Here is a 14,265-nt window from a genome sequence, read left to right as displayed (position 1 = left end):
CCAACTGAAGTCAGTCCACGATCCAAGAGAGAAGACTTACTGCTGTCGTGAATAGGGTCCGAGATAACCGGCTTCAGCGCCAGGCTGAAGTTCCCACTGCTGTCACGAAGGTAGGCACTGAATCGCAGCCGGACAATGCTGAGGTCCATTGTTTTCTTCAGCTCCTTAGCCTCTTGCTCAATCTCCTCTTCTTCAGATTCTGCCAAAGTAGATGCTGAATTATACACCTGGCAAACAAGGGCTACTACATCCACAAACCCAGGGGTCCTGTACCCCACGTCTTAAGTGTACCCTTCCCTACCAAAGGCAAGAGGTCATCTCATAATGTCTCTGAAAGACAACAAATACCCCATCCCTGCTGTATGGGCTGCCTTTGAAAATAATGCCATCTGTGATGATGGGATCTGTCCAGCCTGGGCACCAAAGGTTTTTTTGAAAGATATGTTTGAACAGCCCCGGCTTAATGGTCCTCTTGCTTAGGGCCAGGCGATATCTGGTATTAAACATCACAATATATCACCAACTAAACATTGCGATATACTGATATATCACAATGTCAGAAATAAGGATGGAACTATGTAGAGGCATTGGATGGTTTCAGTTTTTCCCATTATTTTTGCATAGCACACACACACATCATGACTTGTGATATATTGCCAGGTCAAAAATTACGAAACAGATATCACAATACGGACTTCAAACCGGTTTTGGGCGATGTGTCAATATATCACCCAGCCCTACTCTTGCTATCAGAGTAACTATTAATGAGGCAGGATGCTCTTGGTGATTTGCAAACGCATGTCATGTATACAATCTCCGCCTACCACATGAACCAACAGCTGGAAGAGAAATTATTTTGGATCTACATGGCGCTAAGACTCCTGCAGCAATTGCTGTGTGTTCTCTCCTACCCCTGGGGGACCCCGGTGAGCTTTCCCCACACTCTACTAAAAGACATGGCTTCTTGGAAGTGGCTCCCATGTGGCAGGGTGGGGGTTGAAGTGTGTCCTTGTTGTCGGCAAGTGGAAAGCCAATTACCTAACGTTTGCATAGTGCCTTGAGTTTTTGAAGTGCTCCATATGATCCTTGCAGTAACTGCGCGTAAGAGAGGTCAGAACCACGATCTCCAAATTACAGGTTGGAGATCCAAGGTCAAGAAATTGCAACTGGCCCAAAGGCACCTGCAAAGTTTACAGCAGAGGCAAAGATCCGAACCCAGAATTTCTGGGCTCCTGCACCTTTGCTGGGTTGATAACTGTGCAGGAAACTAGTTTACAAATTATATCGAAAAGACACAAAGGTCCACATTATACCGAGCATACTGAGAAAAGCGGAATTGAGTTGGTTAGAAAGTTATGTCAGTCAACCCCTCATAATAGCTTCTGATGTCTCAAACAAAACCTTGGGGGCTACAGCAAGCGCGGTCCTGAACTGCTTTTGGACCATTACGCCCTTCTTCCTGGAAAAACGCATGAACAAGTTGTCCCATTTTAATCAAACCCATGTAAGTGGGTCTTCTACTGGAAGCACAAAGCTCCCACTAGGGCCACTGAACAGCCCAGCTTCTAGAAAGTCATACTTCAATGCTGGCCCCTATTTTAAGAGGCAATCTTACAGAAAGCGAAGAAAAAAGGAACATTACACAAGCTTGAATGCGATTGTTTGTTCCCAGGTTTCAAGCCCAAGGGCCTGGCAATAGAAAGGGAAGCTCATGCTAAGCTCCAGCAAGCCATTCTTCTCACATGCTGTGTTCTGTTCTCAACTATGCTCTGCCCTTTCACCACTCTCCTCTCCCTAATTTCAGTCTTCCCCTTTCCTGTACAGGTAAAGGTAAAGGGACCCCTGACCATTAGGTCCAGTCGTGACCGACTCTGGGGTTGCGGCGCTCATCTCGCTTTACTGGCCGAGGGAGCCGGCGTACAGCTACCGGGTCATGTGGCCAGCATGACTAAGCCATCTCTGGCGAACCAGAGCAGCGCACGGAAATGCCGTTTACCTTCCCACCAGAGCGGTACCTATTTATCTACTTGCCCATGCGTGCTTTCGAACTGCTAGGTGGGCAGGAGCTGGGACCGAACAACAGGAGCTCACCCCATTGCAGGGATTTGAACCGCCGACCTCCTGATCGGCAAGCCCTAGGCTCTGTGGTTTAACCCACAGTGCCACCCGCATCCCTCCCCTTGCCTGTACCTTGACCCTATTAGGTACACCAGATTTCAAGCCCCCTCCCCCATGCCCCAGAAAGGGGTGATTTTGAGTTAAAGGGCCTTCCCTCCAATTCCAGACGTAGTGGGAAGGATCAGATTGCGGACACTCTATAGAGGGCAATGCCTTCTACACACGCTCAGAGGCACAGTTCTGCACGGAAAACCCAAAATCCTTTAAAGTCAGGTGCATAGACTCATTGTCACTTGGATAGCTCGGTTGGTTAGAGTGTGGCGCTGATAACGCCAAGGTTGCAGGTTCGATCCCCGTATGGGACAGCTGCATATTCCTGCATTGCTGGGGGTTGGACTAGATTACCCGCAGGGTCCCTTCCAACTCTACAATTCTAATTCTATGACTGCTGTCTTGGAGAAGCCAGGCACATCCAAAACCTCAGTCATGTTTTGTAAACTAAGAATGCTATTAAGAGGGAAATTGTGTGGCGCTTCTTGTCACTGGCAAGTAACTCTTTTTCATTCATACTTAACCATATTTAGCCATGCTAACACTTTACACCAATTAACTTCTTGCGCATTTCAAGTGAGAAACGTGGTACGGATCTTTCTCCTCTAGTCCCAGAGTGAACTGGGACTGGTCCAGTACAGTGGTACCTCGGGTTAAGTACTTAATTCGTTCCGGTGGTCCGTTCTTAACCTGAAACTGTTCTTAACCTGAAGCACCACTCTAGCTAATGGGGCCTCCTGCTGCTGCCATGCCGCCAGAGCACGATTTCTGTTCTCATCCTGAAGCAAAGTTCTTAACCTGAAGCACTATTCCTGGGTTAGCGGAGTCTGTAACCTGAAGGGAGCAGGGTTTCTGTTGAGGCAGGTGATTAGCTGTGGGATGAGCTTATCAGAGCTTGCAGGGCAGCGGCGCGCAAGAGTTTGATCCATCTTTTAGATTTAGGGGAGCTAGTCTCAAACGTTTGTTGGGGGAGACCTAGGTTTTTTGGGGGGGGGGAGTTATTTGTCCTGTCTTCATGCTTTTTATGATGGAGGACCGCTGTAGCCACCCCCAACGACACGTTCTCAAGATGGAGGGTGAGGGAACAGCTGCACTATTTCTGGGTTAGCGGAGTCTGTAACCTGAAGCGTGAGTAACCTGAAGCGTATGTAACCTGAGGTACCACTGTACTCCAAATCAGTTATAGAACCTCAACACACACACACACACCCAAATAGTTTAACAGGTAGAGGGGCAGACAGTTCCTAGCAAATCACTCCCCAGATGTTTCCTTCCCAGTTCAAGGTCACCTGTCAGAGACTGCACTCTGGTCCGCAACTTCTGCTTCTTCAGCTTGTCCCGGATGACCTCCATCATGTTTTTCTTGGTCACATGGAGCACCCCCAGGTTGTTAAATCTGAGAAAGGACAAATCAATACCTCATATCAGCAAAAGTGCCTAGTTGGGCAGCGATGCACCCAAGAACAAGAGCAGGAGATCCCAGTCACCACTACTGGGGCTGAACACGTCTTGAAAATATTTAATGGAAGACAAAAAGCACAGATAACAAGAGGTCAGAATAAAAACAACTTATTTAACTTCCCATGTTAATAAAAGGTAAAAGGTAAAGGAGCCAGCATTTGCCCGCAGAAAGCTTTTCCGGGTCATGTAGCGAGCAGGACTAAACCGCTTCTGGTGCATGGAACACCGTGACGAGTGCCACAGCCCATGGAAATGCCGTTTACCTTCCCGTCGCAGTGGTACCTATTTATCTACTCACACTGGTATGCTTTCAAACTGCTAGGTTGGCAGGAACTGGGACAAAGCAATGGGAGCTCTCCTGTGTTAACAAAGAGGCATGACAAAGAAACAAGACCATGCTGTTGTGCATGTAGCATCAATTAACCGCAATGAAATCTAAAATGCATAGCTTTTCTCTTTTGCTCTTCTAAAAGAAATGGAAGAAGCTACGGAGTACTGTACTTTGCTTGCTCTAAATTCTGCAGGCCTCCTGTGCAGCGAAAAAAAACAGTGCAAGTAAACATCTACCTGGTCAAATCTCCATTTCAAGTTTGGATTTCATTTTATATTTTTTTTGCTGGACCTGGATAAACAATATTGACATCGAGATTCAACTAGAACCCATGAAACGATCTATTTTAGAGCATCAGCAGCTAGCTAAAAGATCGGAAGAAACAGCAAAAATTATCCACTGGGCTGCCATGACTAGAGTATACATTCCTTCTCCTCGACATTAGGACAATGTCCTGAGAAGGGTGACCCCACCTATCAATCTCTGGAGCAAGGGTTTTTGACCGTTCTCTCTTCATCACTAAGGGGACGAAGCCACCTCCCAGTCAAGCCCAGTTCAATAATAATAATAATTTATTATTTGTACCCCGCCCATCTGGCTGGGTTTCCCCAGCCACTCTGGGCGGCTTCCAACAAAGATTAAAAATACATCAAAATGTCACACATTAAAAACTTCCCTGGACAGGGCTGCCTTCAGATGTTTTCTAAAAGTCTGGTAGTTTATCTCTTTGACATCTGATGGGAGGGCGTTGCACAGGGCTGGCGCCACTGCTGAGAAGGCCCTCTGCCTGGTTCCCTGTAGCTTTGCTTCTTGCAGTGAGGGAACCGCCAGAAGGCCCTCGGCATTGGACTTCAGCGCCCGGGCAGAACGATGGGGGTGGAGACGCTCCTTCAGGTATACTGGGCCGAGGCCATTTAGGGCTTTAAAGGTCAACACCAACACTTTGAATTGTGCTCAGAAAATGAGCAAAATGAAGAAGAGGAGGAGTTTGGATTTGATATCCCGCTTTATCACTACCCAAAGGAGTCTCAAAGCAGCTAACATTCTCCTTCCCTTCCTCCCCCACAACAAACACTCTGTGAGGTGAGTGGGGCTGAGAGATTTCAAAGAAGTGTGACTGGCCCAAGGTCACCCAGCAGCTGCATGTGGAAGAGCAGAGACGCGAACCTGGTTCACCAGATTACGAGTCCATCGCTCTTAACCACTACACCACACTGGCTCTTCCTCATCTGCCTCATCCGCCACTCGACTCAGCCTTCTTCTATTTTTAATGTTTCACTACTGCCAACATGGCAGCAGGGCAGCAGTGCCTCTTCCCCTTCTCTCTGCCTTATTCTGAGGGAAGGAAGCGGTTAGGCATTCTTTAAGAAAATATAAATAACTGAGGAAGGGCCTCCTTCTCTTCCTCCGAGCAAGGAAGGGAGATGCCCTGCTGCATTGGCAGCCATTAAGGATTGAAAACAACAGAAAGGGGCCTGCAGTGTTGATTCTGCTGCGAGGCCATATCCTGCACCAGTCTAGAAACGCTGAAGTCATTAATGTGTGGAGGAGCAGGGAGACTTTCCCAGTAGCATCCAACCAGTTCATTTACAAAACTCAATTCCGGCAACTCTCAGGTGCCATTATAAGAGAACAAGCAAGGTGTTCATGGTGAGTTCTGGCACCTGAGAGAATTTCAGAAAATTAGCACTGGAAGAAAGTGAAGTAAACACAAAACAATATGGGATGGGAGCCTTCCACCCACTGACAAGGCTCACAGTGTAGCTCCTTACACACTTACACACACACACACACACACACACACACACACAAACTTAGCTTACTCGCAAACAAACACGTTTTTTAAAAGCCCTCCATGAGCCAGCCAAACACAGCCAAAGGTCAGATGCTTAATGGGACTCATGCAAACAGGGTCAAGAGAGACAAGAGTTCAAATGGAGTAATGTTTCCATACAGGAAATCTGTGCACTGTTGAGAAAGTGCTGGGCACGATTCATAGGCAAGATGTGGACATGCTACAGACTAAATCCAGGACACTGAAAAATGCCATGGATGATTGATCTGCCTAGACAAAGGCCTCAATCCAGACCTGACTGAGGAAAGAATTTGATTTATGGATGCCTTGAAGGCATTATTTACATGGGCTCAACACCAAATACATTCTCAATGTGCAAGCGCAAAGTCCTCTTCCTCGTCTCCTTCCCCCACGCCCACCCCTGTTAAGGATAATGATTTAATTCCTGAAATGGGAATTTTTACTTATGTTAAATTATTGGGTAGTTTTAACATGGGGTTTTTACTTTGGCAGTAGCTCTCATGTGATTGGCTGGCTGTGAGTCACATGAGAGATGCATTCCGTTGTGTTGTGACTGTTATTCCAGTAACTGTCATTTTTAACTGCTTTCTGCTCTCTGTGTGTGGAGAATGGCTGCTGAGAGACTTCTCAGGATACCGCTGAGGACAATGTTGTGTCAGTCTGATCTGTCCGAAGTGAAACAGACAGAGGAAGATCCCTAAATGTTACTAAGGAGAAACCTGTGCAGAAGCTCTCTATAACAAAGTGAATAAGCATGAGGTTGTGAATACATTCTTTTCAGTTAATGTAAGTAAAGTTCTCTTTGAATAAGAAGAGTTTGGACAATGTATAGTCATTACAATGAAGTTATCACCTAGAAGAGTTAGCTTCCTAGTTACTACTCTTACTTTGCATTTCAACAATATATTTTCCCATAGGAAAGGAAAAGAAAGGCACCCGTCCGAGTCTGGGGGAGCAAGGGGGGAATCTGAAGAGCAACAATAGGGCCAATAGCTCTAGAGCCAAAAAACCACTCTACCCTCCTGACAAAAGTCAGTTAAGAATTGGGAAAGGATTCTTAACCACTGGAATTGTGGAGATGTGATGGTCAGCTAGACTTGCCTCCAGAAACAGATGGGCAAACTTACTCTTCACAGCATATCCTCCTCCTCTGAGAAAGAACATTTCTGTTTTATGCTTGCATTAAACTCATCAAATTTATCTTACAATAAAGTGCAACAAAAAATAAGAAAACTAATTAAGACATCAGAGCCTAACGGCGACATAAGGCTGAGCCATCTGGTTCTGAGAGCATGCTGTGGTCTAGAAGTTGCCAGTTCAACCGCCAGCTAAGTCCAGGAAGAGGAAATGCTCTCAATATTTTATACTGCAATAAATGACTGTTCCAAAATTCTTAACTAATTGGTTAAGTGTGCAATATTTGGCCAGTCTACAATATCCAGCTGTACAGTGGTACCTCAGTTCTCGAACATCTCTGTTGACAAACATTTTGGAACCCGAACACCGAAAACCCAGAAGTAAATGTTTCCGTTTTCAAACGCACCTCGGAAGTCAAACGCTTCCGCTGCGTGTTTTTCAATTTTCTCAACTGATTTTGCTGACTTGGTTTTGTGCCTTGGTTTTCTAATGATTCGGAACACAAACGGTCTTAGCTCTAGCTCGCCAGAGCCAAAAATATAGTCAAAATTCTGCTTTTTACAAAATCAGAATTTTAGAAAAAAGCATTACTATCGACAACTCCCCACCCACCAGCTGATACGTACTGTGCCGTCATGTCCTTGGGGCCCACAGTTACAATGCAATTGCCAGCTTCGTTGCACTGCTTTCCCACGAGGCTGTGGGCATGCACCTGCGGAGGGTCAGTATGAGTCACCAGGTCCACTTCTATCCTAGCCATCCCAAAATAATTGGAGATCTGGCAATGAAAAAGAAGAACACGGAAGTGCAAGTGATTATAGAGTCCAGCCGGAGAGAGGACAATTGTTTGTAACACATGCTTTTAGGCCTATGGATCAGTTTTTCTCCCCAGAATTCCCATCAACAATATTACTGGGTTAATTTGAAACCAGAGTAAGCCACAGTTTCGCATTGTGAAAATGGACTTCACCTCAACCTGGGCTCGCATATTCCCACCCCAACCACATGCCAGCCTCCTTCAACACAGCTGCAAGGAATGTGGAAGCTTCCATTTTATTTTATTTTTTAACTGCAACTTGCTGCTTCATTCAAATACAGTGGTACCTCATGTTATGGACAGGATCTGTTCCGGAGGCCCGTCCGTAGCGTGAAATGGCCACAACTCGAAGTGCTGCATTTGTGCAAGCGCGCAGCACAATTTAGTGCTTCTGCGCAGGCGGCAAAACCCGGAAGTAACCTGTTCCAGTACTTCCGGGTTGCCACGGGACATAAAACAAAAAGACGCAGCATAAAGCGAACACAACATGAGATATGACTGTAGAAATAACTAGTTAATCTTCACCACGGATAGCAGAAGGGCAACTTCAAGCCACGGTTTATGAAGCTGGGTCATTTTTGCTAGCCACAGTTAAGATTAATTGGTTTAGGGCTCAGACAACATGCTATGCTATGAATAATCCAAAGTGGAAGGTTCCAATCTCCTCACAGAGAGGGACAGCACCCAAGTCAGGGAAGATGGTAGGCTCATTCTTGTAATCTAAGCCACAGTTTAGCATTACGCCAGAACACAGTGACAATTTACCTAGCACAAAGCCATTTTCAAGGCATAGCTTCTTGAAAGCAACCATCAACTGCCCAAGAAAGCACTCAGTAAAAATTTCAGGACAGGCCCCTGAATCAGTGCGGAAATAAGTAACGAAAGTAGGTTTACTAGTCTGGTGTAAACTTTAAGAGTCACCTCTAAAAGGACTCTGCATTACAGCCAGATTTCACAATCACAATTTCAAATCATTAAATGTTAAAAGTTTAAATTTTAAAATTCAGATTGCAGCCAGATACAGATAAAATAAGGTACGCAATGCAATTGTAGGCAAAGTAATTCATTTTCTGTTGTTACAAAGAAAAAAACACTGGTGCAGGATTTGGGTTTCTTCACAACAAAGCCTGATTCTACTTTGTGTACACCTGAAACAGGACCCTTTTTTCCCTTTTCTTTTTGTCTAAAAGGGATGGGCCTCACACAAACGTAGCACAAATTATCTCCAAAGACTACAGTCAGCTTTTCTTTCCGCTGCCACAGATCCTGACATAGGCAACCTTACACAAAATGAATCTGTACACTTTAAGTAGCCATCAGAAAGCCAATACACTCAGGAGTTCTAGAATAAATAATATTAATAATGTCAATGGTGTCTAGAGCACTCCATGCAGCTCTAGTAACTGCATAGAACTGAAAAACTAGAAAAAAGACAAAATAGTTTACTTATAAAGAAAGGTTTAGACAAATGTTAAAAGGAAGGCAGAAAAGTGGATTAGACAAAGTAGATAGGGAATGGTTGTTTACTTCTTTTTAACATCTGAAACAGATTTCACCACACTAATGTTGAACAAGAGCTTTAACTCCTATCTATCGCAAGTGTTTATTTTTCCCCCATCCAGTAACACTTGGGAAAATCATTAACACCTTCATTTAGCAATGCATCCTAAAACGGACCGCTCAGGTACACCAGTCAATCTGTGAAGCCCAAGAAAACTCCAACTGACAAGCCTGAAGCTAAAAAATTTTTTTAATAAATTTGCTAATTCACCTGAAATTCAATCCCACAGTTATTTGCCACTTCTAGGTATCTGCTGCCCCTTCACAATGCTGCAATCCTGCAACTGGCAGCACCCACTGTGCCACCTCATGCCATTAAGAAACACCCCTGTTCTCCTCCCACCTTTGTTCCCAATGCAGATATTCATTCCCACCCCCACCCCCTTGTTCCTGAGGTATATCTTCACCCATGCCTTCTTCCCTCGCGGGGGAGAGCAGCCGCCATTTTGTGGTCTGCCTCAGGTGCCCAATGGTCTTGGGCCGACCCTGGCCCTCCAGCTGCGCTGGTTGGGGTTGCTCAAATACAACTTCCATCAACGCCAGGAGGACAGCAGGTCTCGACTCAGTAACCGTACATTGGCCCAGTCACTAGTCCTTCAGGACTCCTCGAACTGTCAATTTCCTTCCCAATAATAAGGCGCAGCTCCTCTCACTCGCAGCCCCTGTGCCATTTGGCCTTGTGCTTTTTTCCCCATCTTCCTGGCCTCTGCCACCTTTTTGTTCCCTCACATCAGGCCCAGATTAAAGCAACTGGGTGCCTTTGACTAAGAGACTTTGGGAGGCCCAAACTCAACAGCACCTGATCATGAGAAACGAAACCTTGTTCTCTTTTTTACTGTTCCAGGGATTGCAAGAAGATCAAACCACTCCATTCTTAAGGAAATCAGCCCCGAGTGCTAACTGGAAGGACAGATCCTGAAGCTGAGGCTCCAATACTTTGGTCACCTCATGAGAAGAGAAGACTCCCTGGAAAAGACCCTGATGTTGGGAAAGATGGAGGGCACAAGGAGAAGGGGAACGACAGAGGACAAGATGGTTGGACAGTGTTCTCGAAGCTACCAGCATGAGTTTGACCAAACTGCGGGAGGCAGTGGAAGACAGGAGGGCCTGGCGTGCTCTGGTCCATGGGGTCACGAAGAGCCGGACACGACTAAACAACAACAATAGCAACTGGGCCTAGTCAGGCATAGGCAAACTCGACCCTCCAGATGTTTTGAGACTACAATTCCCATCAACCCTGACCACTGGCCCTGTTAACTAGGGATGGTGGGAGCTGTACATTGGTGCCTCGCAAGACGAAAAGAATCCGTTCCGCGAGTCTCTTCGTCTTGCGGTTTTTTCGTCTTGCGAAGCAAGCCCATTAGTGGCTTAGCGGATTAGCGCTATTAGCGGCTTAGCGGATCAGCTGTTAAGCGGCTTAGCAGCTTGGGGAAAAGGGGGGGAGGAAAAAAACCCCGCAGGAACTCGCAAGACATTTTCGTCTTGCGAAGCAAGCCCATAGGAAATTCGTTTTGCGAAGCACCTCCAAAACAGAAAACCCTTTCATCTAGTGGGTTTCCGTCTTGCGGGGCACCACTGTAGTCCCAAAATATCTGGAGGGCCGAGTTTGCCTATGCCTGGCCTAGAGAGTAAACTCTGCCTTCCTTCCCCCACAAAAAATGGCAAGAGACCAAGGCCCCACTAGGTTATGAAGCCCTGGGCTGCAGTAATGTAAATCCAGCACTGCCTCACATCCTTCCTTTTCATGTCCATGCCTGCTTTGCACAGCTGAAGGGAAACTGAGCAATCGTCAGGCTCTCCAGCACTCGCTTCCTTCACGGCATACACAGACATTCCTGATATTAAGTACTATGAAGTTTTAATGCCTTCTAATTAAGTCCCTTCTTTCCCCAATTCTCCATCTCCTCTTCCTTCTTCCTCAAGCCTCACCCTCCACTAAAAGCCTTCCCGTCAGATGACTCAACTCATCCACTCTACACTCTTTGCCTCTGGGGTCTCTTCACAACTTATTCCCAGTGACTCAACCTGCCCCCAATGTTTAATTCCATTGATTAAAATCAATGATTTCTTAAATTTTAAAAAAACAAAACCAGATTTTTTAAAAATTGGATTTTTTAAATTTTAATTGGATTTTTAAAATAAAATGCATTTGGAGGGAAAATCGTTCTAAAGATAGTTTTCTATTTAAGTTACACTACAGTCCAAAGGCTATTCATCAGGAAATAAGGATTTGTTTTAAGCTTTTCGTGTGTGCTAAAACTCCGTCAGTTGTTTTTTTTAATTGTTTAACCGCATCAGTTAACAAACATGGATACATATGCTATAATGTTATTGTTTTAGTTAAATAAATTGTTTAAATTGTTTTTAAGTAAATGATTGTTTTTCTCCTTCCAATAAAGTACAGCAGAAAGGTTGTCCAAATATAGTTAACTTATTAAACCTCACAATAATTTCATAATTATCTGTCTGTGTATTTCTAATAGTACAACCAAATCAGTATATTTTTATATAACTGTAAAAACTACTCTGAAAATTCCAAAAATGAAACCTCCATCTGTTTGTAAATATTAAGATTATACCAGCAAGAATGAGTCTTTCTGTAATAAAATGATTTAAATCAAGTCTTACTGACTAGTGATTACATTTAATCCACCCTGATTCAAGCTAAATGGAAGTGCTCCATTCCTTCAGAGGAGCTGGACAGCAAAACATCTTTGATCCCTAAGCAACTAAGCACCTCAGCTCCTCAGCCAAGCAGCTGGCAAGAGCAAGGTGATATTTTCACAACACCTGCAAGGTATAATGTTGCAAAGTGTGTCCTAAAGCGCAGGTAGATGAAGACTGCAAAGTACAGTGGTACCTCGGGTTACATACGCTTCAGGTTACATACGCTTCAGGTTATACATTCCGCTAACCTAGAAATAGTGCTTCAGGTTAAGAACTTTGCTTCAGGATAAGAACAGAAATTGTGCTCCAGCGGTGCGGCAGCAGCAGGAGGCCCCATTAGCTAAAGTGGTGCTTCAGGTTAAGAACAGTTTCAGGTTAAGTACAGACCTCCAGAACGAATTAAGTACTTAACCCGGGGTACCACTGTATTTCATTGGCACTTTGTACTCTTCCCAAAGCAACAGATGCCCATCTGCTAGTCAAAAAGGCTATCCTAAGTAGGAATACCAGTGGCCCATGAGAGTATGGCTGTTCTTAAAAAAAAATCATTTAAAGATGTTCAAATATAACCAAATACTGATTAAACCATCTGATGCACTCATCTTCAGACAGTTTAATCAATATTTGGTTGGGCTATATTTCAATACACTGAATCTAACAAAAGGGCACAATATGAATGGACTCTCCATGCCCTATGGCAAAAAGACAAATATTGACAAACTGGGGAAAATAAAGCAGCTCCCTTCAACGACTGGACTGAATATATGTCCAAACTCGCTACACATGAACAAGTTGCCTACAAACGGAGACTTGCCATGGACAAATTCAACAATATTTCAAATTCATTTTATAAATACTGTACAGTATTAGGTTAAGGTCTGGTTAACCACAATGTTTTTTGGGGGGTAATGTATACAATTTTGTTGTTATTCTGCTTTCTACATGGGTACCATTTCTTCTTTTTGTGTCTTATCTTACTCTTATGTACTTTTCATCTTGCAATGAAGAATATATATATTTTTTAAAAACTATCTGATGCTCACCTTAACTGTGGGGTAAGTCTTATGTCCCTTCTCACTAGATGCTCCAGGCAGCCCACCATGCGAGGGGCCTTCACAGCCATATCGGAACCGGAAACCTCGCTGCGGAAGACAAAGGAAAACAAAGACATCCCATTACATGGCCAGTTACACCAAACCAAGCCATTGGGGAAAGTGGGTTTGCAACAGCATATACCGTATTTTTCGCTCTATAGGACACACTTTTCCCCCTGCAAAAATGAAGGAGAAATGTGTGTGCGTCCTATGGAGCGAATGCAGGGGGGAGGCAGACAGGAAAAGCCCCCAAAAGCCGCATACAAGCTCCACGCGGCTCTTGCGGGCTTTTCCTCAGGAGGCAGAAGGGACTGACGTGGCCAGTCTCTTTAGCAGCGCGCTATCTCTCCAGCCGGGAGAGGGTGCGCGGGGCTAAAGAAGCCATAGCCCCGGGCTTCCCCGGCAGCCTCAAGAAGCTCGCAGAGCAGCGGGAAGGCTTCGCGCCTTTCCGCTGCTCCCCAACCTGCTCTTTGGGGCTGGAGGTGAGCTTCCTCCCGCCAGCCCCAAAAAGCAGGTCGAAAGGAACCTGAAGCCAGGAGAGCGAGAGGGGTCAGTGCGCGCCGACCCCTCTTGCTCTCCAGGCTTCCAAGGTAGCCACCTGAAGGCGACTGAACACACCTTGAACGGCACCTTGTTTTAGAGGGGGAGAACAAGGGGGGGAATTCTCCCCCTCTCTGCGCAGCGCCTCCTACCACTTCGCTGAGGGGGCGCTGGGCAGAGAGGGGGAGGTTTTTTCTTCTTGTTCTCCCCCTCTAAAACAAGGTGCGTCCTATGGTCCGGTGTGTCCTATAGAGCGAAAAATACGGTACATAGCTGGGGCAATTCAGTTCAGTGACAAATGATTACATCCATACCTGTTTGGGCTGCTCAATTATAGTGAGGAACGGGCCTTCAACTGTGGATAAAAAAAAGAAAATATCCTGATTGGACCAATGTATACACAACCACATGCAATTCCATTAAGCCAGCCTTTCTCAAATTTCGGTCCCCAACTGTTGTTGGACTACAACTCCCATCGTCCCTAGCTAGCAGGACCAGAGGTCAGGGGTGATAGGAGTTGTAGTCTCAACAGCTGGGGACCCAAGTTTGAGAAGCACCAACTGTTGAGCAACAGTTTATAGCCATAACACAATATGCACAAGCTCAACTGAAACTTCCCCTCCCTTGTCATTTATCATTCCCCGAAGCACATATAAACTCCCAAAAGCATCCA

The 14,265-nt window shown here is 45.3% G+C and overlaps 1 protein-coding gene across 2 annotated transcripts in view; it reads right to left on the bottom strand.

Moving 5' to 3' along the window:
• Window positions 1-14,265, bottom strand: part of NFKB2 (nuclear factor kappa B subunit 2) — an 89,077-nt gene that overhangs the window by 28,047 nt on the left and 46,765 nt on the right. For both annotated transcript variants that reach the window (XM_081913555.1, XM_081913554.1), the window contains 5 exons: window positions 13,907-13,947; window positions 13,002-13,100; window positions 7,541-7,692; window positions 3,459-3,565; window positions 41-199 (listed from right to left, as the gene is read on the bottom strand). In XM_081913555.1, coding sequence (XP_081769681.1) covers window positions 41-199; window positions 3,459-3,565; window positions 7,541-7,692; window positions 13,002-13,100; window positions 13,907-13,947 — 558 coding nt within the window. The remainder of the gene's footprint in view (window positions 1-40; window positions 200-3,458; window positions 3,566-7,540; window positions 7,693-13,001; window positions 13,101-13,906; window positions 13,948-14,265) is intronic.

This window comes from Podarcis melisellensis (genome assembly GCF_964234715.1).
Source record: "Podarcis melisellensis genome assembly, chromosome: 5".
Lineage (NCBI taxonomy): Eukaryota > Metazoa > Chordata > Lepidosauria > Squamata > Lacertidae > Podarcis > Podarcis melisellensis.
The sequence above is the reverse complement of the archived record's forward strand: the minus strand, read 5'-3'. Positions and strand labels throughout refer to the sequence as shown.